The sequence below is a fragment of the Capra hircus genome, chromosome 7 (genome assembly GCF_001704415.2).
Source record: "Capra hircus breed San Clemente chromosome 7, ASM170441v1, whole genome shotgun sequence".
Taxonomy (NCBI): Eukaryota; Metazoa; Chordata; class Mammalia; order Artiodactyla; family Bovidae; genus Capra; species Capra hircus.
Window position 1 is genome coordinate 94,939,381 of NC_030814.1, and position 26,343 is coordinate 94,965,723.

Genomic DNA, 26,343 nt, shown 5'->3' on the forward strand with positions numbered 1-26,343 from the left:
GCCAGCAGACCTGGCCATGTTGTCAGGATTATTATCCTGCAGGAGCCCTACAGGGTTTTTCAGCTTGGGTTGTCTGATTAGAAAACCCTGCTGATTAGAGCAAAAACCTTCATGAAATGAAAAATTTAAGGGAACAGCTGGTCCCCAGAGGCTGAAGTGGTAGGACCTGCCTTGTCCTTTGGTTCTGTTCTATCAGGGATTTACCCTTACTGTGGCAAGAATGACGACCAACTTCTCTTGTTGTGCACACCAGTCATGTCTGACTTTTTGCAACCCCATGGACTGTAGCCCGCCAGGCTCCTCTGTGTATGGGATTTCCCAGGCAAGAATACTGGAGAGGATTGCAATTTCCTTTTCCAGGATCTTCCCAACCCAGGGAACCTGGGATTCTTTATTGCTGAGCCACCGGGGAGCTGCCCCCCACCCCACCCCCACTATCTAGTTCAGTGGAAAGAGCCCCATATTCTTAGCAGAGAAGGAAAATCCCAGGGCTGTGGTTCATTGGTGGTACAAGGTCATATACTCATTACTGAGCCAATCACTGTAGCCAGAGCACAGAAGGTGCTGATTGGCTGCTCTGCGTCACTGCGCTGGAGGGATGGGAGTTGAGTTCAGGAAGCACGGCTGTTAATTGTATCTACTTGCTGCTCCCTCGCCTCCCACCAGGTCCTCAGCTCCTCCTCAGCCACAGAACGATACCCCATGTTCACCCTGGTCGAGGGCCACGCTCAGGACCACAGCCTGGATGACCTCTGCTCCCCGCCCTCCCAGCAGACACTACGGCTCCCTCGCAGTGGCCGGCTCCTCAAGGCTAAACGCCCAAGCTCTGAGGACTTTGTGTTTTTATAAAGGGAGGGGATAAGGGAGAAGACACGACCCTATTTATTTTTAACTTATGTCATGTTAGGTGTGGGAGCTTGAACTCCCCCCTGACAAGTGCAGCTGAGAGAGACCAGTCCAGGAAGCCTCAGGGCTGGGGCTGTTCAGCCAGGAACAGAGCCCGCACACCTGCCTCCCACCAGCTGGGCCCTCCTCATGGGGCAGGGAGGGAGGCCCCCGGGCACCCACTCAGGGCCTGACTCCGTACTGTAGTTTGCACTGGACCGTCCATGCCCCTCACTGGTCACAAAGCCCCTATCCTGCCAAGAGCTGGTGAGAGGGAGGAGGGGCTGTGGCCGCTGGGGGGTAATAAAGCCGTTTGACTTGACTGTGGCTATTGCTGGGCCCAGCATTTGAGTGTGTCTTGCGGGGAGGTTCCCTGAGTCATCTGGGGAAGCTTGTTGAGTAGGCCTCAGCTTCCACATCTCTAAGATGGGAAGACTCCCTGGCCTACAGGTAGATGTGAGGGTCCATACAGTCAATAAGAAGGGGAAGGGGCCCCTGCAGGCTCCCTCGGGCTCAGTGGCTAGCCTTGGGCCCCTGCTGCTTCCTCCGCTGTCGGCCCAGCTGCCGGAAGTGCAGCCGTTTGGGGTTGAGGCCAAAGGCCTGCAGTCTCTGGCGGCTGAACTCTCGTCCCCCAAGTGTCACTGTGGGGCCCAGGAGACGTGCCTTCTTGCCCCTCTTCCGCCTCTGGGGGCCCAGCTTCTCCGTGGGTGTCACAGGGTCTGCCTCTTCCTCTGCTGGGGTGCTCTCAGGCCGGGACCGCTTGCCACAGGCCCCATCAAGTGCCACCAGCTGTCCTGATGAGCCAGCTCTGTCTCTCTGTGGCTTCCCTGTGGCTTCCGTGGGCATCTCTGCCCTGGAGGAAGAAAAGTCATGGATCAGCCCAGGCGCGTCACAATTTTTATAGGCCCGTTTTTACAGATGAGAAAAGCGGCAGCTCAGAGAAGTGGCCAGAACAATTTGGGGGCCTGCCTGCACTCAAACATGGGTCTGATACCACACTGGGATTTTTCTACTCTGAAGCTAGAGTGGGTGATGCTTTTGATCACTGAGCCTGTGCCTACACTAAGCTCTTCACACAGACTAACTCATTTTAGCTTTATGTCAACTCTGTGAGCACTCCTGATTTATTGATCAGGAAATAACAGGCATAGTTACAGTAACAAGAGCTAATAGCTATCCAGCATTTATTGTTTTAAGCACTTCACATGAATTGATTTACTTAATTTTCAAAATAAAAAAAGAAAAACCCAGCAACAAGTGAGCCATCTGTATCTCCATTTTGCAAATGAGGAAACAGGCCCAGAGAGGGAAAATGACTTGCCCAACGTCATACAGCTATGGCCCAGCCAAGACCTGATGCCCAGGTATTGGAAAGGAAACCCTACCCCCAAGGTCACATGGCAAACAGCTGACAAAGCATGACTCAAACCCTGGGCCTGACAGGGCTCCGAAGCCCACCCCTCCACCAGCCATACTCACTCCTCTGGGCAGAGTGACTTGAAGATCTGCCGTTTTTTCCACACGTTCCGGGCCTTCTGGCTGTATGCCCTCTTGTCCTGCAGTTCCTCCTGCTCCGACCTGCGGTCCCCCAGTGGACACGTCTGTTGCTGGGTGGCCTGGATGGGGCCCATGCTTGCCTGCCAGCCTGCTTGCCTGCCAGCCTGCTTGCCCCTCCTCCCGGGGTACCCGGCCCAGCCCCACCCCATCACCTGTACATGCAGGTCTTCTTCAGGGAGCACCACCGATTCAGCTCCTTGTCGTCGGCAGCGAGGATCTGTAAGGGAAGGGGGGGGGGTCCTGCTAGTGAGCCCCGGGGGTCCCTGACTCTCAGCCTTAGTCACCCTATGGGTCAAAGCAAGGTAATGCTGGTTCCACCAAGCAGCAGTGTCATGATGGTGAGAACTGATTTCTGCAAAGGCCAATGGAGGTTTTTTTGTTGGGGGCATCAGATGGGGAAACTCAAGAGAAGGGGATCCTTACCCCAAGTCACATGGCCAGGAAATGGCTAATGTCAGATTACAGTCTGGGCCCTGACTGGTACACTGTGGTCCCAGCAGACTCAAGCCAGGGGAGGGGTCTCCATACCAATGACCAGCTTTGCTAATACAGATGAGACCCAGGTTCCCAACCTTAAGACCTGAAGTCTCCTCACTTATGAGTTGGGCACCCCCTCTTAGAACCTACTGGAAGGTTGTCAGGATGATGAAGTGAATACAGATGGTATAAGCTCAATTATCATTGGCTGTTTTTACTGTCAAGCATCCACAGCCATCATGGCTAGGGCACAGTGACATTCAAAGCACATTTGTTTCACATCCACAGTCATAAGGTAGGGCTGTTATAAGGCCCATTTTACAGATGGGGAAGCCAAGTTACAGAGCCTTAAGTCACGTCCAAGGTTATACAGCTGGTGAGTGGCCCAGTCAAGATTTCAGCTGGTGCCAAGTCTTAATGGCCACGCTGCTACCAATATACAGAATTAAAACTGATATTTACAGGGGCTTCCTGTGGACAGAGCAGTGTTTGAGCCCCTGCCTCACAGAAAACCTTTGTGGCAGGCAATATTACTAGTATTATTATTAGCACTGTTGGTCCTGTTGTTTTGGAGATAAAGAAATAAATAGGCTGTGTCACAGCATGGCCAGTTCTGGGCATCCCCGCTTGCTTCTGGGGTACCCCGGGGTCCCACCTCCTCAGTGCTAAGTCCAAAGTCGCAGGGCACCACCGTGCGGTACTTGAAGCGACAGGGCAGATCATCAATGATGTCCTCGTAGTCCAGACGGTAATACTCGTCCAGGTACTCCTCGAATGTCTTGTCCCCTGAGTGGGGACAGAGCCAGGCTGTCGGGGTGTGCTGGGCCCCAGGGAGCCCCTGCCCACCCACCAGCACCCGCCTAGGCCTCACCGGGGTCAAACACAGGCTTCTCCTGTCCCACAGCCGCAGCGAAGGGTGACTTCCGCTTCTTCTTGCCCAACGAAGGGGCCTCTCGCTGCTTCTTCCGGGGCTGGCTGGGGTCATAGTCAGCATCCATCTGCCAGGACACACAGGTCAGGCCTGCTGGGGGACCCTCTGAGGCGCCCCCTGCAGGTTCCCATGCCCAGGGCACCTACATTGAAGTCGGGGTCCTCGCAGTGCGGCTCCTGTTGGCTCCAAGCTCCACCTTGCTCCGGCCCAGCCCACATGTCCCAGTTCCAGTCGTCTGGTTCAGGCCAGACAGGCAGGGGGTGAATAAGGGATCAGTAGGCCAAGCACCCCCACCCCCAGCCTGGTACCCCAAGTGACCTCACCTTCCAGCCCTTCTTCTTCCTCAAACTGTGGCTTCTCCTCCTCCATGGCGCCATAGTACTCGTCCCCGAAGCACTTCTACAGGGTCAGGGCCGGGAGGGTCAGCAGGGCCCTTTCCCCGCCAGACATTGGTGCTCCTGCACCTTCTGTGGCTTCCCAGCACTGCCCCCCAGGACCCAGCTCCTGATGTGGGGAGAACCCTGTGTGTCTAGGTCCCTCCACCCCCACTTCTTAGCTCATCTTGCCCCATCGACCCTCCTGCTCTCTGCCCCTCCCCGTTCCACTGGCTCACAAAGGCAAATATTGCTAACTGTGCCACTTATAAACACCTACTACATGCCCAACACTGGGCTGTGTCTCACTGCATTCTCACAAGCACCCCAGAAGACAGAACTACTAAACACAGAACCTGAAGCTCAGGATTAAGAAGCTCCTAGAAAGCGAAGGTTTAACTTCAGCTACACAGCACCTACCCACTGCACTTTTCACCTGGCCCATCTACTCATCCTCACTCTCCCTTCCATGAACCCCCAGGCTGAGTCTGGGTCCACTTTTTGGTGCCCGGAGTCCCCACTGTGGCTCCCATCCAGGCCTCACTGCCTGTTGCCATGGTCTGACCCCGCATTCCCCCTCCCCACACAACAATCAACACTAATGGCTCAATAAATGTGTTTAAAGAAAATATAGCAGCCCATGGTTCCTTGAGCATTTACCAAGCTAATTAGCATTTAGTATTTCTCACAGCCCTGAGGTAAATGCTGCAGTTTGGACCCACTTTACAGACAAGAGACACAGGATTAGAGAGGTCAAGTCACTTCTCTGAGCCAGAAAGGGACTGCTTGCTCCAGAGCCACACTCAGCTGCACAGCCAGGCTGGGGCTCTGGGGCTGCACCTGCATGAGCTGGTCGTGCCGGGCAGGGTCGAAGTCATCCTCCAGGTCCTGCTCTTCAAAGCCCAGCGTCTCGTTGCCCGTGACCTGCCGTAGCCTCTCCAGCTTGGCCAGGATCTCCTTCCTCTTCAGGTTCTTCAGCTGCTTGAGCTCCTCCTGCTTCCTTGCTTTCTCCTGCAGGCGGCAGGTCAGAGGGTGTCAGCAACCCCCCCAACCCCTGCAGGCTGCACGTCCCCCCAAAGGCCACCCTGAGAGTCACTCACCCTCTTCTTCCTCTCCCGTGTCTCCTCCCTCTTCTCCTTCCTGCGCTCGTCCTTTCGGCGCACGGAGGAGGCGATGCTCCGAGGGTAGGTCTTGACCTGTGGGCACCAGAGATGATTCTGGGTTCCTTCCCTGGCTTGGGACCCTCCGGCCAGGGCCTCCTCAGCCCCCAGCCCCCGGCCCGGCCACCCACTGAGGCAGAGTCTGGCTCCTCAAAGCGGAAGTTGTACTTGAGCTCAAAGTCCTCCTGCTTCTTCAGAAACAGTTCACCCTCGTCTGAGGAGTCGTCCACAGCCAGCTGGACCGGGGGACCGGGGACCCTGAGGGATGAGATGGGGTGGGGCTGAGGGGTCAGCAGAGCTCCTGAACACTTATGTACCAGCATGTTCACACATTTAATCCTCACAAGAACACTCTGCTAGGTAGCCACTGTTACCCCATTTTACTGATGGGAAAACTGAGGCATGGAAATCCAGGAGCAGGGCCCCCTGGCTCCAGAGCCCACACTCTGGGTCTCTTCCTCAAGAAAGGCCAATTCTGGGGACTTCCCTGGTGGTCCAGTGGTTAAGGCCTGCGCTTCCAGTGCAGGGAGCACAGGTTCAACCCCTGGTCAGGAAACTAAGATCCTACATACCGTGTGGTGCAGCCCCCCCGCCAAAAAGGCTAACTCAGCTGCTGTTGTTCAAGTGCTAAGTTGTGTCTGATTCTTTGCGACCTCATAGTCACAAAGCCAGGCTCCTCTGTCCTCCACTATCTCCTGGAGTTTGCTCAAACTCATGTCCATTGAGTTAGTGATGTCATTCAACCATCTCTTCCTCTGTGTCCCCTTCTCCTCCTGCCTTCAATCTTTCCCACCATCAGGGTCTTTTCCAATGAGTCAGCTCTTCATATCAAAGTATTGGAGTTTCACCTTTAGCATCAGTCCTTCCAATGAATATTCAAGGTTGATTTCCTTCAGGATTGACTGCTTTGATCTTGCAGTTCAAGAGACTCTCAAGAATCTTCTCCAGCACCCCAGGCGATCTTCCCGACCCCAGGATCGAACCCACGTGTCCTGCACTGGCAGGCGGATTCTTTACCACTGAACCACCAGGGAAGCCCCTAATTCTGTTACCATCTGTGTGATAAAGTAAACACCCAGTGCCTTTTCCTTTCTGGCCAGTGCTGTCTCCAGGCCCCTGGAGGACAGGGGCGCTCACCTTTCCTCCTCTTCGTCTTCCTCCTCCTCATCTTCCTCCTCCCCTTCTTCCTCATAGCGTTTGTTGAGGATGTAATCTCGCAGGAAGCGCTCCCCCTCGTCCAGCTCTGGGTTGTTCCAGAATTCCCTGAGGTGAGTCTAGGGGTGAAGGGTGTGTGATAAGACCCAGGTCAGGGACTCAGGGTCAGCGAAGCAGGAGGGTGGGGGCGTGGATTGTGGGGAGCCAGTGGATGTAAGTGACTGCAACTTCATAGCCAGTCTATGAAGTAAGTGGGATAATCCCCATGTTATAGATAGAGAAGCTGAGGCCCAGAGATCTGGGGCCCCCATCCTCAAAGGATGTGCTCCTGGGGACTCCTCTGGGGGTCCAGTGGTTAAGACTCCATGCTTCCACTGTAGGGGGCATGGGTTTGATCCCAGGCTGGGGAACTTAAGATCCCAAAGGCCGCATGGTGCAAGGGTCAAAAAAGAAAAGGAACAGACTATGAGCTCCTGGCTGGCCACTCAAGGGTGAGTTTCCAGGAAAAGGCTGGATGGAGGCAGACCAGAAAGTTTAGGGGGTCAGTAACCAGGGATGGGAACTCACCAGTTCTTTCAGGGTGTCGGGGTTCTGAATCTCCTGCCCCTTCAGCCACTCAATGTAGTCAGCATCCTCCTGGGCCTGAGGAATGGCCAGCCATGAGGATCTGCCGGACACTCCTGGTGCCCCCTCTCCGCCACCACCCCTCATCCCACTGGGACCCAGCACCCACCTTCTCCTCTCTGCTTTTAGCACGTTTCTGCAGCAACCCGGAGCCACCTTCCTCAGCGCTGTCTTCATCCTCACTGTCCTCCACAAACGCCCGGAAGCTGCCCAAGCAAGAAAACAAGCCTCAGGATGGGTGTGCTGGCTCTGCCCGCTGATCCAAAGATGAGCCCTATCTGCTAATAAGTCCTGAGCTCCTCCTGACCAGCCCAGAGTGGTGCTGTGACATACAGCCCATGATCAACCCCATCACACAGATACAGAAACTGAGGCCCAGAGAACAGAAAATGACAGGCCCAAGGGAACACAAGTGCCCATTAAGTGGGCACATTAAGTGACAGAACTCTATTTGAACCTGGGCCCGCCAACCTCAGAGCCTCAACTCTTTTCCACTTGGAGCTCAGCCGGCTCCAGGGCTCACCTTTCCTTCAGCTGTTTCTGTTCTTCCACGTAACTCTTCGACGAGGTCTGCTGCATAGAGAGTGACAGGGGCCTCAGACCCTGCCATGGGCCTCTTAGCCCCCCAACCCTCCTACCCAGCCTCCATCCCACACACCTGGAATCTCTGATCGGAGGTTTCCCCATCTGAATTCTCCTCATCGACATATTTGCTGGGCAAGGAAGGATGAAGGTTTCAGAACAGACTCCCCCTGGCCTGTCACCATGGGGTTGGGGGCTGTTAAGAACAACAGCTGGGGCCTCCCCGGTGGCTCAGTGGTAAAGAATCCACCTCCCAATGCAGGAGGAGACACAAGTTCGATCCCTGATCCAGGAAGATCCCACATGCCTTGGAGCAACTGAGCCCTTAGGCCACAATCATTGAGCACGTGCTCTAGAGCCTGGGAACAACTACTGAGACCACACGTCGAAACTACTGGAGCCCAGATGCCCTAGAACCTGTGCTCCACAACAAGAGAAGCCACCGCAGTAAGCCCACACACCACAACTAGAGAGTAGCCCCTGATTGCCGCAACTAAACCAAAGCCCTCGCAGCAATGAAGACCCAACACAGCCAAAAACAAATAAATAAAAATTATTAAAAGAGACAAAAATTCAAAAACAGAGCACCCGCTGGGGGATGGGGGCAGTGGGATGCAGGCAGGTCACCAAGCCTCCTGCTCTCTGAGGTTCCCCCAACTCTGCTGGGTCATTGGCTTCTTCCCACCCCCACCCCTAAGTCCCTCATGTGTCCACCTGCCCTGGGAAGGTGGAAGCAGAGGAGTTAGGCTGTCTCCTCACCCTCCTTTCTCCAGGATAACCTTCCTCTCGTAGTCCTTCAGGTACATGGGTTGCACCTTCTTTCGCTTCTCAGCTGCCAGCTCCTCTTCGCTGTCTGAGGACGATACTGCAGGGCCACCACAAGACACCTGTCATCACCCACACCCACAACCCCCTTCCTCCCCGAGGCAAAGAATAACTGTGCTGGCCCAGAGTCAGACGGAGGTTTCAAATCCCCTAGCCACCAGTTCCCAACTATCAAATAGGCATCACACTTGCTACTACCTGGTAATAGCTGGTGGTGATCACTCAGTGAGTAATTCACACTCAGAACAGTGCCAGACACACAGCCATTATTAGTAACAACAGGTCATAACCCTGGACACTCTTGGCTGATTAGTAATCAGTTTTTTTTTTTCTTTTGGCTGTGCTGCGTGGCCTGTGGGATCTTAGTTGCCCCACCAGGGATGGAAGTGCAGTCTTAACCTCTGGACGACCAAGGAAGTCCCTCTGCTAATCAGTTCTGACTTGTAGGTGAAAAAAAAGTGAAAGTGTTAGTTGCTCAGTTGTGTCTGACTATTTGCACCCTATGGACTGTAGCTTGCCAGACTCCTCTGTCCATGGGATTTCCCAGGCAATAATACTGGAGTGGGTAGCCATTCCCTTCTCCAGAGGATCTTCCTGACCCAAGGACTGAACCCAGGTATTGCAGGCAGACTCTTGACTGTCTGAGCCACCATGGAAAGATTCATTAAATAGCCACAACAGCTTCTAAGGCAATGAGGACCCAGGATCCCATGAGAAGCAGCCCCAAACCTGTTCGCTGATAGAAGGTGGCATCTTTCTGATAAATGCGGGGGTCCTTCTTCTTCAACAAGGAGAGAGTCCTGTAAAAGTCACGCTCTTGCTGAGGGTCAAATTCCTAAAGCAGAAAAAGGGGGTGGGAACAGATTTCAGAAGGGGGCTGTGATGGGGGCAGTAAGCCACAGGGGCAGGAGGGCTGAGAGAGTGTGGGAATTAGGGTGTAGGGAGGGGTACAGGTTAGAAGATGGGAGAATCCAGCTGGGTAGAGGAAGGTGGGGGGAGGGCTGGAGGGCTGGATCTCAGTGGGAGGGAGGGTCAAATGGGTGGGAGAGGGGACCCCGTGGGGGTGGACCACACACTAGTAGAGAATAGGAAGCAAAAAAAGGTAGCAGGCAAGGGGGTGGTGGTACTTCCTGGAATCAATACGGGATGGATGATACAGGGGCAGGTGGCAGCGAAGGCATATGAAAAACAGAGAGGAAGGGATGGATGGCTCAGTGAATCTGGGAAGATCAGGGCTGGTGTGGGGAAAAGCTGGGTGCTCCACGTGGCAGAGGGATGCCCCATTTTGGGAACAGAGGCAGACAGGGAGAAATGGTTAGGCTGTCAGGGATTGAAGGCGCAATGGGGTTGGAGGTTAGCTGCCCCTTGTAAGTCCGGGCCAGGATGAGACACGGCCCCTGGACACATCCCGCAACTCCGGGACGGAGGCGGAGAAGCTCACCACGTGCTCGTCGCTGGAATCAGATTCGGAGCTGGAGTCGCTGCCGCTGTGCCGGTCTCCGTAGCGATCTTTCACTGTGGGACAAAGATGCGAGCCCCCCACCCAGGTGAGCCTGGGGGACCAGATCAAGGCCCACCTGCAGACCGCCCGACACGCGCCGGCCCCCCACGACGCATGCGCCCCGCACTCACGCCGCTGCAGCTCCTCTCGCTCACGGTAGCGGCCGTACCTCGCCGCGAACGCCGCGTTCACCCGCAGGGGCGACGACCCGCGCGGCTCCGGCATGGCTGCTCTCCGACCCACTGCGCACGCGTCAGGAAAGCACCGCCTCCCTGGAGGCGGGGCTACGCACAGTTTACTTTAAATAGGGGCGGAGCCTCCTGGGCTGCACAGAACCTTGCCCCGGGCCCTTCCGGGATCCCTGGCCCTGGGACCGCAGTCCCCGCCCACGAGCCACGCCTCTGCGGGGAAGGCTGCAGCCACCGCCCATCCCACTCCCCCACCCTCGGGGCTCCCGGCACCCAGCTGACATCTAGGGGCCCTTTCTCCACTCGCGGTTTCCTGCCTCCCTTCCGTTCCGACAGCGTAAACCGCTGCCCCACCCAGCTCACTCACCCGTGGCGCCCTGGGAATTACTACTCTCTCCCCTCCTCCAAAGCATCCACGATCCTCGACCCCCAGGGCCCATTCCCACAAACATCCTGGATACGCGACTCTCCATCGCGTATCAAAAATGACAAGCTACTAGAGCTGTGGTCATGCACCAGTCTTAATTTAATGGGTAAAAACATTAAATTACACACACAACAATATTTTCTATAAAGCTTAATAAATAGACTTTTTTTTTTAAACGCTGTACAAGGGACTGGAAATGAAGCTTTCAACAAAATATGAATGAACTCATACTACCCTTTTATCGATTTGGAACACTCCCCCCTCCCCCATGCCGGAAAGCAGTGTGCACACTTGAGGTCTCTCTCCGTAAGCCGGCCAAGGTCGACAGGTTCCAAGAGCCTTGGAAGAGATGACCTCACTCTCTCACTCTCGAGGGCTGGGGTTTTAAACGCTCTGCCCTTGGGACTCAGTCTGTAGGCGTGGAGGAAACTGAACCGTTCAGGTGGCTGTTGCCTCTAGGAGCCCTTCTCTGCCCAACACACCGAAAGGGGTGAGAAAAAAAAACGAGAAATGCACGTCAAACACACACACCCCAGAAATCAACACCAACAAGCCACAAACCGGTGCCCCTCGGCAGCGGGCAGGAGGAGCAAAGGGAGAAAGTGTTTCTTCCCTCTTCTGACACAGAACTCAGCTGCGTCCTGCTGCTGGAGTGGGTGGCCCCAGGTCACAGGGGTGCCACTGTGTGCCGCTGCAGTATGTCCATGAGCTCCTGGGCCCCTCTCCCCCGTGCCAGCTCTAGGGGTGTGAGCCCCCTGGCGTCCCTGTGATGGAGATCAGACTCGGCAGCCAGGAAGCTGACCACAGGGGTGTGGCCCTCTCTCACTGCCAGGTGGATGGGGAGCGCCCCGGTGCCATCGGGTGCGTTGACATCGGCACCGTGCTCCACCAGCACTTTTAGGGTGTCAAGGAATCCAGTGCGGGCTGCATCGTGGGCCGGAGTGGTGCCCGAGGCGTCCTGGACATTGGGGCTGGCGCCTTGCTTCAGGAGTTCCAGGGCAATGGTGGGACTGCCGAACATCATGACCTGGTGGGGGGAATGGGGGTAGAGAAGGGTCAGGGAGTCTCCAAAGGAGGAGGTCTGGGGAAACGGGTGACTGGAGAGAGGGGTCATTCGGGAGTTGAGAATGCCAGATACAAGGTTCTCAAGAGAAGGAAAAACTCCGGGGAACAAAAACTTTCAGGCAGCTGTTGAGACCCCAGAGAACAAGATCTCCTGGGAATAAGGAACTTCAAAAAACTGGTCACCCCCCGCCCCCCGCTAGGGTATACCCCCGTGGAAATTTTCAGGGAACCTAAGACCCCAAGGAACCAGAGACACTTCTCCCCACAGATGGGAAATCATCAGGAAATATGAACCCCACCAGGAAACAGACCTCAGAGAACAGTCCCCTCCAGGAAATGGAGATGGCCAGGGAATTTAAAACTCCTCCAAGGAATTTCCCCCTCCCATATAGTAGGGATCCTTTCTGATGAAATGGGGTTCCCCTTTTGTAAAGGTCCCCAAGGGAACAGGGACTCCCATGTAATCTGTGACTACTCCCTTATTGGTATCCCCCTCCCCAAATATGCCAGTAAGAAAACCCCGCGGGAATAGAGATTCTCCCCCACAGGAAACTGGATACCTCGCAGAGAACCCCCTGAAAATGGGTACACCTTGGAAATAGGAATCCTTCCTTCCTGCGGTCGGATCGTCCATAGATGCTCCAAGACATTGGAGCTGCCCTCATGAAACTCGGATCCAAAGAAGGCGAACCCTCACCCAGGGAATAAGAACTTCTCCAGGGAAACTGAATCCTTCGCAATCAGAGAGCAAGGAATCCTCCAAAGATGGAAAGCTCTCCCCTCCCCCCAACCTAACCCCATCCACCACCCACCTAAGAAAGGGGACATTAGGGAGCCAAGTCAGCCCAGAGACGCAGGAACAGACCTCAGTCGGCTACCAACGGGAACAAGGAGAGAAGAGGGAAGGGGTCTGCGGGCCGGCCCGGGCTCACCTGCAGCGCCGTCTTGCCAAAGCGGTTCAGAACGTCTGGGTGCACCAGCTCGCGGTGCAGAAGGCGGCGCACCTCCTGCACGTCTCCTCGGGCCGCCGCCCCGCTCAGCCGGTCGCCGGCGTGGACCTCTTCCAGCAGCATGTCGATACTGGCGGCCTGCGAAGCCCCCCGCCCCACCCCGCGGCGGTCAGTGAGGGGGAGCCCACCGGCGCTAGCCCGAACAGCCCTCCCACAGCGTCCCCGGCCTGCGAAGAGGTCGGACTCTCCTGTCTGGGTCTCGGGCGCGACCCCCACCCTCCCGGCCGGCTCCTCCCCCTGTCAGCCGGTGGGTAGAGAGGGGCTGAGAGCCCAGGCCCAACCCTCCGCTAGCCCGCTGGGCCCTGCCCGGCGCCCGCCCCTTGGGGGCCGGGTCTCCCCCCAACTCACCCTCCCTCCTCCTCTTCGGGCGGGGTCTGTTCTGAGCCAGCGTCTCCGCCGCTGCGGAGCAGGCCGCTAGGGGGCGGAGCCAGAGCTCTCGCGGCCCCGCCCCCAAACGCCGCGGATTTGTTTTCTTATGAACTTGCTACGTTGTAGCCCAGCTGCGATGCCCGGCTCCCGACCCTGTAGTGCTCCGCCCTCCTTGCCAGCGCAGCCAATGGCCACGCGTTGCCAGGGAGGCTTTGTGCGCCGGCGTGGGCGGGCCCGCTTCTGATTGGACAAACTTCGGCGACCGGTGAACCGCGAACAATGGCGGGGTTTTCGGTTTTTCAAAAGCGACGGGCGGGCGGGAAAGAGGGCCCGTTTAACTGACCCAGGGGAGAAAGGTCAGGCGCAGGGTAGCGCGGGCTGCTCCGGGACCTCGGCACTTCCGAGGGAAAGGGAGGCAGGGCTGGGACCGCCCAGTTTGGAGTTATGCGGTGCGATAATATTCGTTAGTTCTTACTGTGCAAAGTGCTTTATTTCATTCACTCACTGTGTGCCGGAGCCGTTCTTGGCGCTGGGGGTCCTGCATTCGAGCTACTGAGTAATTTTAGTGTTAAGCACCGTGAGGAAAATAAAGCATGGAAATGGGGTGAGTGAAAAAGGAATCACGTTTGGCTCAGATTGCGCCAGCCCTGGCACAGCAAATGCAAGGGCGTGGAAGAAAGTTCATTCACCAGCTGCCACGTGGGTGAGACTGGGAGGCGAGAGTCGCGTCGGAGGCTCTTAACAGAGGCCTTCAACAGCGGGGCCTTCACACATTTACCGACCTGCTACTGTGTACTATGCACCCCAGTAGAAAGCAAGCCAGGTGCCTCCTGGCTGTTGGATACTTACCTTTTAGAGCTGGAGACGACAATAAATATTTTCAGAGTGCTATACACTGTGGAGCTGACAAAATGAGATAAATAATGGTGTCTTGGGAAAAGAAGGCTTTGAAATAGAGAGGTCGGGCATGGCCACCCTAAGAAGGTGACATTTGATTTGAGACCTGAAGGTGAGGGAAGGAGCCGTGTGTCTCTCAGGAAAAACATACCAGGTGGAGGCGCTACAGATTCAAAGGCCCTGAGCTGTAAGCATGTCTAGTAAGTCCAGGAAGAGCGAGGTATAGAGACGGAGAGAAGGGGGAGGAGGTGAGGGGTGAACAGGCGTGTGGGCTGTGGTGAGCACTTTTACTTTTTAAAAAGAATGGGGAATTTCCCTGGCGGTCCAGTGGTTAAGACTCCGAGCATCTGCTGCAGGGGGTCCAGGTTCAATCCCTGGTCGGGGAACTACGGTCCCGCAAGCTGCCCAGAACGACAGAAATCAATGGGTGGAACCCTGGGAAGCTTCTGTATTGAGGAGCCACGGTCTAGTTTAGGAGTTAATAGGCGCCCTCTGGTGGCTATGATGGGAACTGGCTGTCATGGGAGAGGGAAGCCCAGAGCCTGGGAGACCAAGGTGGGAGCAATTGCGAGGGCCCAGCTGAGAGATGACCAGGGCTGAGAAATGGATATGTTGCCCACTCTTATCCCAGCACCCCAGGGGCACCTCTGACATCCCCAGCCCCCAGCCAAGAAGTACATAACAGCAGCTAGATTCATCTTTTTAATGCCATCCTAAAACTCAGAAATGGGCCAGTGGGGCCTCTGGGCTCAGCAGCTGTGGAGGAGGGACTCCCCACACCTCCTAAGGCAGGTCACTGCAAAAAGGCACTCATGAGGGGGACTTCAAGCCCCTCTTCTATTTCTTCATATAAAACGGGGAGGGGGAGGGGTGAGAGTCTGAGAGCTGGAGATTATCACTCCCAGCCTACCAGTAAAGGAAATGGGTAGGAGCAAGTCAGGTGCTGGGAGTAACAAACCAGTAATTCAAGGGCTGCCCTCACACACACACACCCCATCTTCCCTCCTTCTCTAGTGGAGGCTGCAGTTGGGGCCTGGGGAGAAGACAGCCCAGGTTCAGGCCCCCACTTCTCCCTTCTAGCTGGTACGAAGTTGATAATCTGTAGGGAAACAATGAGCAGGGACCATCTCAGAAGTGGGGGAAGGAGACAGGACAGCACCCCCACCCACAACCCATCCCCTTCCCCAGTGCTCATGATCAACCCCACAAGTCTGTAACAGGGCTAAGGATGGGCTCAAACATGGCGACTGTAACCACAGCACCATGCCTGTCTCCAGGCAACAGACGGGGCTGCTGTGTGTTCAGTTGCTTATCCAAACCCCACCACCACCACCCTGGAACTGGCAACTGTCCCCATTTTAAAGATAGGCAAACCGAGACTCGGGAGGGCACACTGACAAAGATAGGATAGACCTGAGGGCCACGCCTGTCGGTTTTGGAGCCCTCTGAGACAAGATGTTTCAAATCCCCAAGACCATGCCCATTCATCTTGTCCCTGTCATCTCAGGGAGCCGGGCCACCTTACCGCCACTCTGGGTGATATAGCGGACCCAGGGCAGGGCCTGGTAACCACTCTTCTCAATGATCTTCATGTATCGGACCTGGAAAGGGATGAAAGGAGGTGGCCCAGGGTAGGGGGACAGAGCAGGCTGGGGCCAGGGGAACATAAATAACACAACTTCCAGGAATAAGAAAGCACGGCCTGGGAGGAATGAAGTAACAAGGCTCAGGACAAAGATGTGACCAGGACAGTGTATGTGTGTGGGGAGATCAGGTGGTCCAGGACAGTGGGAAAGATGGCACGTTCTAAGAGAATTGACACAATACAGTTTAGGCACAGGGCAAAGCTAGTGGGGAGGGGAAGGGGACCCAGGCTGAGAGCAGAAAAAGCAACACTGTGAGACTTCCCTGGTGGCTCAGTGTTAAGAATCTGCCTGCCAACACAGGAGACAGGGGTTCAATCCCCGATCTGGGAGGATCCCACATGCCCTGGGTCAACTAAGCCCATGTGCCACAACTACTGAGTCTGCCCTAGAGCCCAGGAGCCGCAATTAGTGAGGCCACGTGCTGCAACTGCTGAAGCCTGTGCGCCCTAGAACCCGCGCTCCACGAGAGAAGCCACCAGTGAGCAGCCCACACACCACGACTAGAGAAAAGTCTGCGCAGCAGTGAAGACCCAGCCCAGCCAAAAATAAATAAATAAAATCATTTTTGAAAGACAGAATCTGCCTGCCAATGCAGGGGACTTGGGTTTGGGGGATGTGCGACATGTGGGATCTTCCTTGGTCCAGAAAGATCCCACATGCCAAGGAACAACTAAGCCTGTGCTCTGCAACTACTGAGCCTGCATTCTGCAACTACTCAAACCCTCGGGCTCTAGAACCCATGCTCTGCAACAAGAGAAGCCACCGCAATTTAAAAAAATAGCCCCGACTCACTGCAACTAGAGAAAGCTCACGCACAACAACGAAAACCCAGCGCGCCCAAAAGTTGACATTAAAATGTTTGTTTAAAGAAAAAGCAACACTGTTCCAGGAAAAAACAAGAATGATTATAAAGGAGGAGATGAGACAAGCCAGGGAATGGAGGTGGTCCAAGCCAAGAGATGAGAGAAAGGGGGACCCACCAAGGTCAAGAAGAGGAACCACCCTGCCCCCTTCCCTCACCTGGATCCCAGAGACAGTGAAATAGGGGATCTCAAACTTCACCCCAATGGGGGGCCGGCCCTCTACTTCCTCCTTCTCCACGCTGGGGAGGCCAAAGTGGGCGCGCATCAGGTACTCCTTGCCCCCCTGAGGGAACATGGGGGTTATCAGACACACTGAGGGCCCCTATGCCCCAGACCACTCCTCATGGCAGCCCCCTGGGGGCAGACTTTGCTCTCAGCCCATTCGACAGACCAGAAAGTAAAGTCTCCTGGCCAAAACTCGCAGACGAAGCTTCTGATAGCAAAGCCTACTTGGGGGCCTTCTGGTGATCATCTCCCATTTTCCAGGGGCCGATGAACATCCCCCAACCAAGATCCCAAAGAGAGACCAAATCCTCCAGCAGCCCAAGGATGTGGGTAGCATGATCCTGTCTATTTCACAGATGGACACACTGAGGCTTCATGAGGGGAAGTAGGGTCCCCAAGGCTGGGAAGCTCAGAGAAACAAAGGTGAGGAATCTGAACCCAGGGCTGGTTTCCTCAAGACCTAGGACAAGGAGAGCTTAACCATGCGGAGAGCTTAAGCATCATCCAGTTTTATCGTCTGCAAAGGACAGCCACGTGCATGCATGCGTGGCTCTGATTTATTCTCTACTTCGCCCTCAATCATCAAGGGCCCCCCCAGTTCCCCAGCCCATCCCCGAGGCTCACCGGGAAAGACTTGATGCTCCAAATAACCATGTTCTTCTCTGGTACATACTTGGCGCTGCCCACACTGGTCTTGAAGCGAGGGGAGTCGGCGTCGCTGGGGACGGGCACAGATATCTCTACGCCGTTAGCCACCGACTGCTTTTTAAACTGCCCCTTGGCCTGTCGGTGGAGAGAACGTGGGGTGTGAAGAGTGCATTCATGCAAATGGAGACCAAGCCCTTTCATCAAGAGCCCAGAAGTGGGGCCACGATCCTGTCCATTTTCCAGACGAGGGATTAGAGGCACAGAGAAATTAAGGCATTTCTCTGGAGACACACAGCCAATAAGGGGCAGAGTCACGCCCACAAGAGACCCCAGCGGTTCTGCTTTCGGCGCCTTCCATTTGGAAAATATCATATACCTTTTCCGGCTTCAAAATGTAATCCCTCATTTGAACAGCTCCTAGGGCAGGCTCACCTCAGCCCATTTCACGGACAAGATAATAAAGGCTCCAGGTCAAGACTCACACACTCACACCTGCAAAGCCAGGATGGGACCCTCAGTCTATCAGAATTTTCTCTTTTTTTGGGCAGTGCTGCAATGTGCAGAATCTTAGTTCCCCAGTCTGGGATCGAACCCATGTCCCCAGTAGTGGAAACTCAGAGTCCTAACCAAGAGACCACCAGGGAATTTCCGAGTTTTCATTTGAAAGCTGGCATCTACGGAGCCCCTACCATGTGCAGGGCCCTGTGCCAAGTACTTAACCGTCTCACTAATTTTCTAAAGTAGGAGCCATTCCAAAGTTCCATTTTACAGATGAAGAAACTGAGGCCCGGAGAGAAAGAGCACTTTGCCTGCGTTGTGTAGCTGGTAGCCGGCACAGCACAGAGATTTGACTTGAGCCTGTGTTCTCAATCCTCACATGCTCTCCTTACAGATAATACATTATTACATTATAGCTAGATCCAGATCCATTTTGACATGGGCAAGCTTTTAACACAAGGACTCTAAGCGTCCATGTGCAGTAGCTAGCACCATGATAGCTGCTCTTAATCATCTGGTGCCAGGGGGTGGGGATATATGAGAGGCAGGATTGGCCCAGAGGACCTGGAGGCAAACAGGGCAGGGGATGTTCTTTCTGAAAGGCACCAACTTTTTAGTATTTATTTGGCTGTGCTGGGGCTTAGTTGCAGCCTGTGGGATCTAGCTCTCTGACCAGGGATCAAATCCCGGGCCTTCTACACTGGAATTTCAGAGTCTTGATTGCTGAGCCACCACAGAAGTCAGGAAGGCACCAGCTTTAGTGGCCCCTTCTCCTCTCCCTGACTATAGAGACAGGGACTTTGGGGAGCACCAACACCACCCCCGCCCCAACCAGTGACTGTCCACATCATGAACCGGTTCCCCTGAGACTCTAAGACTGGGGAGCAAAGTTAAATCTGAGAACACAGACTCTTGAGCCAGGCAGCCCCAAGTTCAACGTGACCCCTCCCTTCCTAGATGAATGACATCTTAGTTCTTCTGGGCCTCTTTCCCCATCTGTAAAGGGGGCTAAGGACTTCCCCGGTGGTCCAGTGGCTAATACTCTGCACTCCCGATGCACAGGGCCCAAGTTAAATGCCTGGTCAGGGAACTAAAATCCCACATGCAGTATGGCATGCCCTCCCTCGTCCCCCCAACTTTTTTAATTAAAAAAGAGATTGGGAAAAAAAAATAACTTTTAAGGGTGGGGAGGGACTAATTATATGTTCTGGAGAAGCTCTTGTTTGGGGGACTGGGGACATGCACAGGGCTATCCATGGCAATGTGAACCAGAGAAACCAAGACATGAAAACCACCCATGCAAAACACAGGACAGAAGATTCTCCTGGTGGAATAGTCTACAGGCACCGAAATGGATGCCCTGCACTGCAGGTCCTGGGATTCCTCTTAAAAGTCGACATTACACGAAGAAGGCAAATTATACGAAAAAGTCATACAGCAAGAGTTCATGGATATAAAGGTCAGAGACTGGCAGAATGAAGTATTTGTGGTTACAGATGACGGTGGCAAAATTACCAACAAAAGCAAAGAAACGATTTACATGGAATTCCAAATTGTGACCACTTATGGGCAAGGGTTGGGGGAGCCATGGTCGGGCAAGGGGCAGGTGGGGGTTTAGAGGTGCTGGTTGAGCCAGGCACATTCAATTAAGCTTTGTGGTATGATATGATGATATGGTATGACAATGATAACATTGATCTTTAACACACTCTATGGTTTATATACATATATGAATATAAACGTAAATTCATACAAAGTAAATTTCAATGTAAATGTAAATTTATAAAGTAGTATGAATGTGTATTTTTTAAGTAAATTAAGTAATACAGATCATGTGTCACACGATGGTGGTTCAGTAATAAGAGAAGAAAACAGAGCAAAGAAGGGAGGTGGAGAAATCAGGGAAGGCTCCTCTGAGGAGGTGACACTGAAGCAAAGAACTGAAGGAGGCGAGGGAAGAGCCAGGGGGATATCTGGGTGGCTGGGGGCAGAGTGCTCCAGGGAGAGGGGATAGTCAGGGACCATGCCTGGCATGTTTGAGAACCAGCCAGGAGACCTGCGTGGCTGGAAGGACGTGATGATTGGGGAGGGAGGTGGGAGATATGGTTAGACTGCTGAGGGGGTAGGAGGGGTGATCTGAGCACTGTAATTATTACCCCCAGGGGCCCACCTTGACCATGATCTCCACGCGGCTGTGTGAGAATTTCTCAATGACAGATTCAATCCAGATCAGTGGCTTGACCTGCAGACAGAGGAAGAGGGAGTTCTCCAAGGCTCTGGGGTCAACCCTTGCCCCCAGCCAGGGGCTCGACCCTGCCTCACCTGCGTGCTAAGGCGGTAGGACATGAGCTCAAAGTCACCATCGGGCGGGATGAAGGAGATGGTGCGGTCATTGTCAAAGCGAGAGAGCCGCACGCACTGGTGGAATTTCACATCCTCCAGTTCCACAGACTTGTTCTTGCTCCCTGAAACTCAGAGCCGAGTTAGCGGGGTGACACTGGAGCCCAGGGTAGGGTCCTTATCCTTACCTTCCCTGTCTACTGCTACGATCACCCCCATATTACAGATGAAGAAACTGAGGCCTAGAGAGGATGAGTAACTCACCCAGGGTCACCCAGCTGGCCAGGAACAGAGCTGGGATCCCCAGGGAATCAGGCCCTTGCTGTCAGGATGTTATCCTGTGGGTGTTAGTCGCTCAGTTGTGTCTGAATCTTTGTGATCCATGGACTGTAGACCACTAGGCTCCTCTCTCCATGGAATTCTCCAGGCAAGATTACTGGCGTGGGTAGCCATTCCCTTCTCCAGGGGATCTTCCCAACCCAGGGATCGAACCCAGGTCTCCTGCCTTGCAGGCAGAGTCTTTATTGTCTGAGTCACCAGGGAAGAAATGTAATGCTATTCTGTCTCCTACTCCCACTAGAACGTCAGCTCCGTGAGGGCAGGGATTATTTTTTCTTTTCTGCCATGCCCTTGTGCCTGGCACTCAATAATGAAGCAGAGCTGTTTGCATTAAGGCACGAGCAGCTGCAGTACTGGTCAAGACCAGTAGAGGGCAGGCGAGTACTATTTCAGAATTGACTGCAGGTCTCCGGATACCACCCACCCCAGATGAGGCGAAGTCTCAGGCTCCCCCTCGCGCCCCCTTCCAGAAACTTACGGCCAGTGAGCTCGAAGAGTACACGGTCGTTGAGGCCCAGCCGCAGCTCTGGCATTCCCGACAGAAACACCTTGAGCTTGATAGTGCCCACGATCTCGCTCAGCAGGACACTGCCGTTGGCATTGACCTGAGGATGCAAACATTGGCGATGTGGGAGGCGGTTAACAAGCATAGGGCTCCCTCTCCTGGCCCTTGGCTGTAGCGAGGGTGGGGCAGAGGTGTGGAGGCTCACCAGCAGGTTAACGGACTCTATGACATCGATGAAGACCTCATTCTTCTTGTACTTAATGCCCTCCGAACGCCAGGACACAGCATTGGTGACAGTGGGTGGCACTCGCGACTTGCCCGTCTCCAGCTTGTTGCCCTGCTGTGTGATGTACCTGGCAGGGGGGGCCGGGAGATGAGCAGATAGACCCAAGGATACTTCCCTGACCCTCCCCAGGTTTCTTCCACCCATGGCCCACCCTGTGGCTGACCCCCGGCCCACTCACTCCTGCAGGATCTTGCTGTCTGTGGTCTGTGGGAAGCCAAAGTCCATGAGCTCATCCAGCAGTTCGTAGACGATGACAAAGTTGTCTCGGATACTCTCCTCCTCCAGCTCCTTGAAGTATTCAGAGAATACCTGGGGGTGCGAGGAGACCAACACCCACAGAGATGCGGCTGGTGCAACTCTTGGGCTGGGTTCCCACTCATCCAGCCAGCCACCCAATAGGCAACTATTGAGTACCTACTGTGTACCAGTGTCAGGATATTAACGGTGAACAAAGCCAACAAGGTCTCTGCCCTCCTGGAACAGTCTTGAGGGGGAATGGACAGGTAGGTAGTGGAACTAATATTATCCAACGTGTAGAGTGCAATAATGAGGAAAACAAGTGAAGTAGGAACCCAGAGGCAGGGAGGTCCAAGAAGACTTCCTGGAAGAGGGATTAGAAGGACTCAGAATTTTGTATGTGTGTGTGAATCATGGGATTGCCGTGTATCTGGTGATGTTAATGGACCCACCTCAGAATAAGGTTTGTAAATGCATGAAATAAAAGATATACACACAGACAAAAAACAAAAGACACAATATGGGAATTCTCTGGCACTCCAGTGGGTAGGACTCCACGCTTCCACTGCTGAGGGCCCAGGTTCAATCCCTGGTTGGGGAACTAAGATCCCACAAGCCAAGCCATGCAGCATGGTCAAAACAAAAACAAACCAAAATAACCCCACAAGATGGCAAAGGAAAACTGTTACACTACACAGAAATACATCTAAGTTCTTGGATTCCTTGAATTCCATCCAGGGGCCCTTGGGACTTGGGGGACGCCCCCAGACGGGAGCCCCTGGGAATTAGCAAGTATCTCCTTAGCAGAGAATCTGTCATGCACCCAACACTGGAAACCCCATCCCTCATCCTGCTCCAGCTTCTGTGGCCTCTTTCCTGTTTCCACCTCAGGGCCTTTGCACATGCTATGCTCACTGCTCAGGATACTCTCACACAGGCTCCTTGTGACAGGCCTTACTCCTTGGTGAAGCCACCACTATCCCTTGACTCCTGTGAGTATCAGGGTGAGACTAGCACCTACCCAGTCACTGGTTAAAACAATGTCCCCTTGAATATCCTTCATGCCCTTTAACTCCTGAGCACAGGCCAGAACCGTGCCTGCCTTATACACAGCTGTGTGTCCCTCCTCTGCCTGGCAGAGAGGAGACAAATCAATACAGATCTCTTTATTTGTTGAAAAGTATCCCAAAAATCCCTCTGGGAATTCCCCAGCAGTGCAGTGGTTAGGACTCAACCCTTTCACTGCCAAGAGCATGAGTTCAATCCCTGGTCAGGGAACTAACCTCCTGTAAGCCAGGAAGTGACAAAAAAAAAAAAAGTACTTTCTCAGCCACTTCTTCAGGGTCAGCCTGCCCTCACACCTTGGGGGTATACTATCGTTTGTTTACCAAATAAAATTCTGAGCAGTTAAAAAAAAAAGTACTTGCTCAATCATTGAGAATGACATAGCAAGTGGTCAAAAGATTACTATGGGATCATATGATAGGATATTAGTGGTGATGCTAACAATAATACTAAACCTTTATTAAGCACTTACTGTATACTAAGCACTGTTTTCAGTGCTCTAGAGGTATGAATTGGATTGAATTATTTTCTACAACAACTCTGAGGCAGGGCTAAACCTGGCTTATAGTATTTCTTTTTTTTTTTTTTTTCCGGTTGTACCTTGCAGCATGTGGGATCCTAATTTCTTGATCAGGGAATTCAAGCCCCTTGCAGTAGGAGCATGGGGTCTTAACCACTGGACCATCTGGATTAAACCCAGGTTAGAGGCACAGAGAGAAGTAACTTGTCCAAGGTCACGCAGTCAGTAAGCAGCGGAGCTGGGTCTGGAACCCAGTATCCTCGGGTTCAGATTTGAGCAGTACACCCTCTCGGAGACTTCCTTGCTTCCTGCCCAATAGGGAGAGTTGATCTCACAACAGCTGATGAGAACAGAGTGATGGTGGCACCCCCTTTGATGGCCGCACCCCCTGGGAAGTCAGGGAAGGCTTTCTAGGTGGGATGGATCCCGAAAGAGGCGGGCAAGACAGGTGGACAGACAGACGAGCCGGCCAATAGAAGGCCAGAACCTACCTCCACTATCTTGTAGAGGAAGGAATACACGAGGGAGGCGTTGGCATTCTTCAATGTGGTGGCCACCACTGCAGGCAGCGAGGTTAAGGAAAGGCAGCATTTTGGAGAGTTCCAATGGAGCGTAGACCCGGAAACGCCACCCTGTCCGCTCCCACTCTCCAACCTGAGCCACTGCTATGTCCCGCACCTCTCGTCCCAGCCCATCATCTCTGGGCCTGAGATGCCACCACCCCAGGCCGCCAGGGACCCACCCGTGGCTGGATACAGTAGAGGTTGCTGTATTTGATCCACAGGAAGTGGACCCGTCCGTGACTCAGCAGTGGGGTCAGGGCGCCTTCTTCCTCCCGCTGCATGAGCAGAGGCATGAAGTGATCGATCTCGCTCATAGCCACATCACCCTTGTAGTTGCGGCTGATCAGGGGCTGAAGATGAGCAGAGAAGGTCTGGTCATTGCTGGGATCCAGGGACCTTCCCCCCAGGGGCATCAGAGTGCCAGGTTCTGACCCTACTTGCTGGTTGAGGGGACATGGACAAGGCTCTGCCTCTCGGCATGTCGGTTTCCTCCTCTGCAGAATGGGCTCGGGGCAGTGACAGCCAGAGCGTCTAGAGCCCTCACGGACACCTCAGCCGTGCTCTGCTAAACCTGGACGTCTGCTTACTCGTCGTTGTCACCACAACCCTGTGAGGTAGGCGGTCTCACCATCTCCATCTTACACATGGAGAAACTGAGGTGTGGACCCGGTACACAGCCAGCAAGGAAGCTGGGAATTGAGCCAACACGCCCTGGCTCCAGAATTCCTGCTCTTGAGCAAGGTTTCAGAGGCATCAAATCAGAGGGGTAGGGGTGATGAAAGAAAAGAAAGAGAGAGGAAAAAAGAAAAGAAAGATGATTATATCCATTTATCACTCATAGCTCATATAGCTCTGCCTGGCAGGCAGTAAGTGGTTAATTTTAATAATATTTACGTAAGGGAGTTGTTCAGTCCAGTGTTTAGAAGGAAGCGGGTACCCAGCCGGTGCTCACACATCTTAGCCCTTACTATGTTTATTATCAGGAATATTATTCTCATCACCACCGTTACTATTGCTGGGTTTCCCAGGTGGCATTACTGGTAAAGAACACACCTGGCAATGCAGGAGACCAAAGAGATGCAGGTTCGATTCCTGGGCCCTGAAGATCTCCTGGAGGTCAGGGCAACCCACCCCAGACAGAACAAAATGAATGGGAGGGGGCGCCAGAAAGAGACAAGGCAGCCCCACAGGGGAAGTATGGTCTTCTGCCCCGGCTTTCTTCCCCAAATATCAGTACAGTGGATGACGACGGTGATAGAAATAATAATTTCAATTGCTTGAACGCCTAATGTTTGCAGCAGGGTCACTGTACTAAGTGGTACACACTGCATACGGCTGTATTAATTCTTCTTGGGTGGGGACCTCTGTTATTCCCATTTGTACAGACAGGGAGACTGACGCTCAGAGAGGGGAAGCCCCTTCCCTCAGACACGCCGCTAGTAAAAGTGGAGGTGGGGTTCGAGGCGGGAGTCCCAGGAATTGGGGGAGGGGTGTTCCCACGCTCCCAGAGCTTTCCGGGGCCTCGCTGCCTGCAAGGAGGGGCCGCCCCCTGGGTTCGAGAGGGAGCAACCTTCACCTGTCGGCCTCCCACTCCCTGCACCCAGCCTCACCTTGCCCTTGACGTCGAGGATGAAGACAGCCGAGGCGGACATGGTGGCGGCCGGCGGACCTGGGGGGTGGGGAGGGAGCGCCGGGAGGCGACGGTGTCGCCGCTTCCTTCTTCCTGCGGAAGCACCCGCGCGCAGGTGAGGACCCAGGTGAGCGCGTCTTAAAGGGGAGGGCCACCAGGTGAGCGGCGCCGTCGGCCGACAGGAAGACGCTGCGGGGGCGGGGCGGGGCGGAGCTTAAGATGTGACAACTGCCCCGCCTCACTTTCCCTTTGCGCCCTGGTGTGAGAATGGGCGGAGACCCCAGACCAACCGATTCTCCCTCCAAGGAACCGAATATCTATCCTTCCATCCATTCATCCATCCACCCACCCAACCATTCATCCATCCACCCATCCACTCATCTTGTTTCTTCGGTCTTTCCCACACTCACGTCCACCCCAATAGAGCAGGGACTTAGTCCTTTTCATGTCTGTGTCCCCAAGGCCCAGTGCTGGGTGCTCGATGTGTGTGTAATTTATTAATTAATACATGCCATAAATATTTGCTAATTAATTTATTCTTTCGTTCAGTGACAAGAACTATGAGTTACACTCTCAGCAAGAAAAACGTAGCTGCCTTTTTTTTTTTTTTTTTTTTTTGGTGGGCCAAGTGGGATCTTAGTTCCCTGATCAGGAATCGAACCCATTCCCCCTGCAGTGGAAGCACAGAGGTTTAACCACTGGACCAGCAGGGAGTTCCCCAAGTAGTTTTTATTGTTATTCCTAATGTTATTCTTTCAAAACTTTTTTTTAACTTTTAAATTTTTATACAGTTTCTAAAGCTCACACTCCCTGGTGGCTCAGACGGTAAAGAATCTGCCTGCAGTGTGAGAGACCCGGATTCAATCCCTGGGTCTGGAAGATGCCCTGGAGAAGGGAGTGACAACCCACTCCAGTATCTTGCCTGGAGGATCCCATGGACAGGGGAACCTG

At 54.0% G+C, this 26,343-nt stretch overlaps 4 protein-coding genes across 8 annotated transcripts in view; 1 reads left to right on the plus strand and 3 right to left on the minus strand.

The window, feature by feature from the left end:
• ATG4D (autophagy related 4D cysteine peptidase) overlaps window positions 1-1,207 on the plus strand; it is a 33,110-nt gene extending 31,903 nt beyond the window's left edge. For all 3 annotated transcript variants that reach the window (XM_018051058.1, XM_018051056.1, XM_018051057.1), the window contains one exon: window positions 667-1,207. In XM_018051058.1, the coding sequence (XP_017906547.1) occupies window positions 667-849 (183 nt within the window). In that variant the 3' untranslated portion in view covers window positions 850-1,207. The remainder of the gene's footprint in view (window positions 1-666) is intronic.
• KRI1 (KRI1 homolog) lies at window positions 877-10,339 on the minus strand. 2 transcript variants are annotated; one of them, XM_018051055.1, is made up of 19 exons: window positions 10,203-10,339; window positions 10,012-10,085; window positions 9,300-9,405; window positions 8,505-8,610; window positions 7,822-7,876; window positions 7,687-7,733; window positions 7,273-7,369; window positions 7,107-7,181; window positions 6,522-6,658; window positions 5,516-5,642; window positions 5,325-5,420; window positions 5,065-5,235; window positions 4,174-4,249; window positions 3,997-4,085; window positions 3,791-3,917; window positions 3,575-3,705; window positions 2,595-2,659; window positions 2,365-2,463; window positions 877-1,738 (listed from the first exon to the last, which is right to left on the minus strand). In XM_018051055.1, exons 1-19 carry the CDS (start codon window positions 10,294-10,296, stop codon window positions 1,399-1,401), a joined length of 2,112 nt encoding a protein of 703 aa, XP_017906544.1. In that variant the 5' UTR covers window positions 10,297-10,339; the 3' UTR covers window positions 877-1,398. The 2 variants fall into 2 exon arrangements, with proteins under 2 accessions (XP_017906544.1, XP_017906542.1); XM_018051053.1 differs by having other exon boundaries at window positions 7,687-7,736; window positions 10,203-10,338.
• CDKN2D (cyclin dependent kinase inhibitor 2D) lies at window positions 10,763-13,979 on the minus strand. The gene is made up of 3 exons (XM_018051064.1): window positions 13,110-13,979; window positions 12,684-12,839; window positions 10,763-11,713 (listed from the first exon to the last, which is right to left on the minus strand). The coding sequence occupies exons 2-3, from the start codon at window positions 12,822-12,824 to the stop codon at window positions 11,354-11,356; spliced, it is 501 nt and encodes a 166-aa protein (XP_017906553.1). The 5' UTR covers window positions 12,825-12,839; window positions 13,110-13,979; the 3' UTR covers window positions 10,763-11,353.
• AP1M2 (adaptor related protein complex 1 mu 2 subunit) lies at window positions 14,717-25,528 on the minus strand. Of its 2 annotated transcripts, none has more exons than XM_013965162.2 (12): window positions 25,373-25,528; window positions 23,956-24,112; window positions 23,691-23,758; window positions 21,556-21,686; window positions 21,297-21,444; window positions 21,065-21,191; window positions 20,230-20,378; window positions 20,078-20,149; window positions 17,386-17,544; window positions 16,694-16,819; window positions 15,553-15,628; window positions 14,717-15,126 (listed from the first exon to the last, which is right to left on the minus strand). In XM_013965162.2, exons 1-12 carry the CDS (start codon window positions 25,412-25,414, stop codon window positions 15,104-15,106), a joined length of 1,278 nt encoding a protein of 425 aa, XP_013820616.1. In that variant the 5' UTR covers window positions 25,415-25,528; the 3' UTR covers window positions 14,717-15,103. The 2 variants fall into 2 exon arrangements, with proteins under 2 accessions (XP_013820616.1, XP_013820617.1); XM_013965163.2 differs by having other exon boundaries at window positions 20,230-20,372; window positions 25,373-25,526.

Excerpts from the sequence above, each read along its gene's own strand:
- KRI1 (XM_018051053.1), bottom strand. The coding sequence starts at position 10,296 with ATGCCGGAGCCGCGCGGGTCGTCGCCCCTGCGGGTGAACGCGGCGTTC. Across the intron at positions 5,236-5,324 it reads CACGGGAGAGGAAGAAGAGG|GAGAAAGCAAGGAAGCAGGA; the intron begins GTGAGTGACTCT and ends TGCCGCCTGCAG. Across the intron at positions 3,706-3,790 it reads GAAGCCTGTGTTTGACCCCG|GGGACAAGACATTCGAGGAG; the intron begins GTGAGGCCTAGG and ends GTCCCCACTCAG.
- CDKN2D (XM_018051064.1), bottom strand. The coding sequence starts at position 12,824 with ATGCTGCTGGAAGAGGTCCACGCCGGCGACCGGCTGAGCGGGGCGGCG. Across the intron at positions 11,714-12,683 it reads TTGGCAAGACGGCGCTGCAG|GTCATGATGTTCGGCAGTCC; the intron begins GTGAGCCCGGGC and ends TCCCCCCACCAG.
- AP1M2 (XM_013965162.2), bottom strand. The coding sequence starts at position 25,414 with ATGTCCGCCTCGGCTGTCTTCATCCTCGACGTCAAGGGCAAG. Across the intron at positions 23,759-23,955 it reads CAAATACAGCAACCTCTACT|TGGTGGCCACCACATTGAAG; the intron begins GTATCCAGCCAC and ends CGCTGCCTGCAG. Across the intron at positions 21,687-23,690 it reads TCCTCTACAAGATAGTGGAG|GTATTCTCTGAATACTTCAA; the intron begins GTAGGTTCTGGC and ends TCGCACCCCCAG.